We start from the raw sequence: 2,856 nt of genomic DNA on the forward strand, positions 1-2,856 counted from the left end.
ATTGATTTGGTGATATTTTGGATAAGAATAAAACTTTTATTAAAGAAGATGATGAAGAAGAAGCAACTTCTCCCCATGAAATTATGTAAGAAAATGAAAGAGATAAATATGGTGAAGGGAGATGGTGGAAGGAGAGAAGAATGATGGAAAAGATAAAAGATATCGAAAAGTTTTTTTTTTTGGTTATTGAAGGTCGCCAGCAAGCAGCTTGCCGATTTGTTGTTGGCGTCTTTTTCCGACGAGAAGAGAGATAAAACGAACAAGGAACAAATCGTCTGAAGTGAAGGGTAAGAAGGAAAATAAATTTTGTTTTGGGAAATCGACTAAGATCTACGTTAGTCGTCACAAGGCATTGATACGTCATGAAGATGTGATGAGCACGATAACAACCTAATTTAAATGATAATGAACTAAAGCCCGACAACATGAAAGATGCTTAACGCCCGACAAATTTATTATATTATTTACTTTATATATTGCCTAAATTACATGGGATAAATCTTGATGGAAAACTGCTTCCACCGAGACTCGATCGCGGAACCTCATTGAGTTAAGAGGGGTGCCCAACCGCTGCACTAAAGGGCGGTGGACTAGGAAAATAAATTATTGATTCTAAAGTTTGAGTAATGGAATAATGGTTTCGGAGCCCAAACAAGAATGCTGGACAAATATAGGAGTCAAATATTCAAATGGTCACAAATAAGGACCAATTTAGAATTAAACTAAAAGTTCGATCAAACTCGGAAAAGAGAAAAATTACAGGACTGAGCGGTTGCTTGCTGGGGAAAAATGGCTCCGGCGAAGAAGGGGAAATCAAAATCTAACTCAACTCTTTCTTCTACTAATAAATCCGCCGCTGCAACTTCAAATTTTCCGGCCTGTATACGTCTTGTACCACCTTCCTCCGTCGCCATAACCATCCACGCTAAACCGGGTTCCAAAATTGCTACAATTACAGGTCCTTTTCTCATCTCTCTCTCTGACCTTTTCATGTCATTCTTTCCCTTCTAATTAAAACATGTTGAAAATCATTACAAAGAACTCAGATTTCAATGATGAGGCGGTGGGCGTTCAAATCGATGCTCCGGCAAGGGATGGTGAAGCTAACGCTGCGTTGATTGATTTCATTAGCTCGGTAACTATTTCAATTTCTCTGGAAAAATTTAGGGTTTTAAATGTTTCTCCTTGTTCCTTTTCTAAATTGGGGGTTTAGATGTTTGTTGTCATACTTGTTTTTTCGTTTTTCACTAGAAATTAGGTAAGTATTCTGCAACAATCAATGAAAAGAAAAAGGAGAAAATTTCATCTCAAACCCTAGTTTGCTGTTAAAAATTTGTCTCACTTTACAGTAAAAATAAATTGGTATTATGTTTCTTCACCCAAAGCACCAAGCTAAACCCGAACCCTAAACCCTAAACCTTACCAGGCCTTGGTCTTTGATCCTGAAAGATCTGGAGAAGTATTGCATTTGCACATCTTGCACTAGAATCTTGCCGGTTTCCTTCCTTCTTGTCAAACATTCATGTTCAATTCTTTACCAATTCACCGATAACCTAAGAATAACAATAATCTTTCGTGAGTTATTGCTTTAGATGATAAAACACCATATATGTCCTCTTAGATGCACTTTTGCGGTGTTTGCTTCTAAAGGTTTCATTTTAATTGAAAACTGCAACATTGAAAATATATCGGTTAAAATCATATTAGTTTATGACGGAGTGAGATTTGGGTAGATCTTAATTAAAATGTCTATCAAATTGGAAGCATAGAATTTTTAATGGTTCTGAAGCTTTAGCCATCGTATAAGCTTTTTATCAAGTTTCTTGTTGCGTCAGTTTACATACCCAAATTAACTAAATAATGAGTGATTTAGTAAAGAAGCGCTAGTTCAGTAGGACTACCCAATTTAGTTTTAGTTTTACGGGGATCCGTCAAACTAGATGACAGTTCTATGGATTACGAAAACAAGCCATTGCTTTGACTGATTTCATATAATTCAACCAATTTCTCTTTTTGCGCTTCAAGTTTGATTACTTATCGTCATACTTAATTTATCGTTCAGGTTCTTGGAGTGAAGAAACGGCAGGTTTCTATTGGTTCTGGTTCTAAGTGTAGAGACAAGGTAGTACTTGTTGAAGAAGTTACTCTTCAAAGTGTTTTTGAGACATTGACAAAAGAATGCAAAAATGGTTGACAGAGATACAAGAATGGAGATGCCCTCCTCACGAAATTTGGAAAAAGAAGACCAAGGTAACATACTTTTTCATCTCTTGCAAGAACGGTTGACGAAGGTAACATACATGATTGACTTTTTTGGACAATTCAAAACAAGGGTGAAATTTTACACTTAAGAATAACCGTTTTGTTTCAAGATATGATAATCTTGTACGTCTTTCTTTACTTCGATACTGTGTGACTCGATACTTATACGTTATGGGTTTGCGGCACTTAGAGTCAAATGTTTGATATTTTTTTTAGTTTACTTTAAAATTCTGTATAAACACAATCTGTATATTGGTTAGTCTGCAACATGACATTAAATGGAAACCTTGTTTATTCTATATAAGAACATGTGGGTTCTAACTTCTTTTACCTTATCCTAGAGATGCCGATCTTTGTGTTTGTAGTTACGTCGTAATGTATTAGTAGTTCTTTAGGTAGATGTACCTAGATATTTTGATGCTATTCATATATGGGCTGCTAGAAGAGGCTAGGGACGTTCGAGAAATTCAAGTTATGCTTCTTTAGTCCCTGCTTGTGTAGATGATATTTGCTCACAGTCTCACACTATACCTCTATGGAGATCGTATCAACATTAGTTATTGGTTAATTAGGAAACCAGTCAAGTGACGAAAC

General features: G+C 35.9%; 1 protein-coding gene across 1 annotated transcript; it reads left to right on the plus strand.

Moving 5' to 3' along the window:
- The first annotated feature begins 708 nt into the window (after positions 1-708).
- LOC147567229 (uncharacterized) lies at positions 709-2,583 on the plus strand. The gene is made up of 3 exons (XM_086653837.1): positions 709-958; positions 1,047-1,135; positions 2,063-2,583. The coding sequence occupies exons 1-3, from the start codon at positions 790-792 to the stop codon at positions 2,192-2,194; spliced, it is 390 nt and encodes a 129-aa protein (XP_086509963.1). The 5' UTR covers positions 709-789; the 3' UTR covers positions 2,195-2,583.
- Positions 2,584-2,856: the final 273 nt, after the last annotated feature.

The sequence above is a fragment of the Eschscholzia californica genome, unplaced genomic scaffold (genome assembly GCF_041429995.1).
Source record: "Eschscholzia californica isolate CP2 unplaced genomic scaffold, dmEscCali1.0.p SCAF_1, whole genome shotgun sequence".
In the NCBI taxonomy this organism is placed as follows: domain Eukaryota; kingdom Viridiplantae; phylum Streptophyta; class Magnoliopsida; order Ranunculales; family Papaveraceae; genus Eschscholzia; species Eschscholzia californica.

Coding starts and splice junctions, on each gene's coding strand:
- LOC147567229 (XM_086653837.1), top strand. CDS start 790: ATGGCTCCGGCGAAGAAGGGGAAATCAAAATCTAACTCAACTCTTTCT. Junction 959..1,046: donor CAAAATTGCTACAATTACAG/GTCCTTTTCTCA, acceptor CAAAGAACTCAG/ATTTCAATGATGAGGCGGTG. Junction 1,136..2,062: donor TGATTGATTTCATTAGCTCG/GTAACTATTTCA, acceptor TTTATCGTTCAG/GTTCTTGGAGTGAAGAAACG.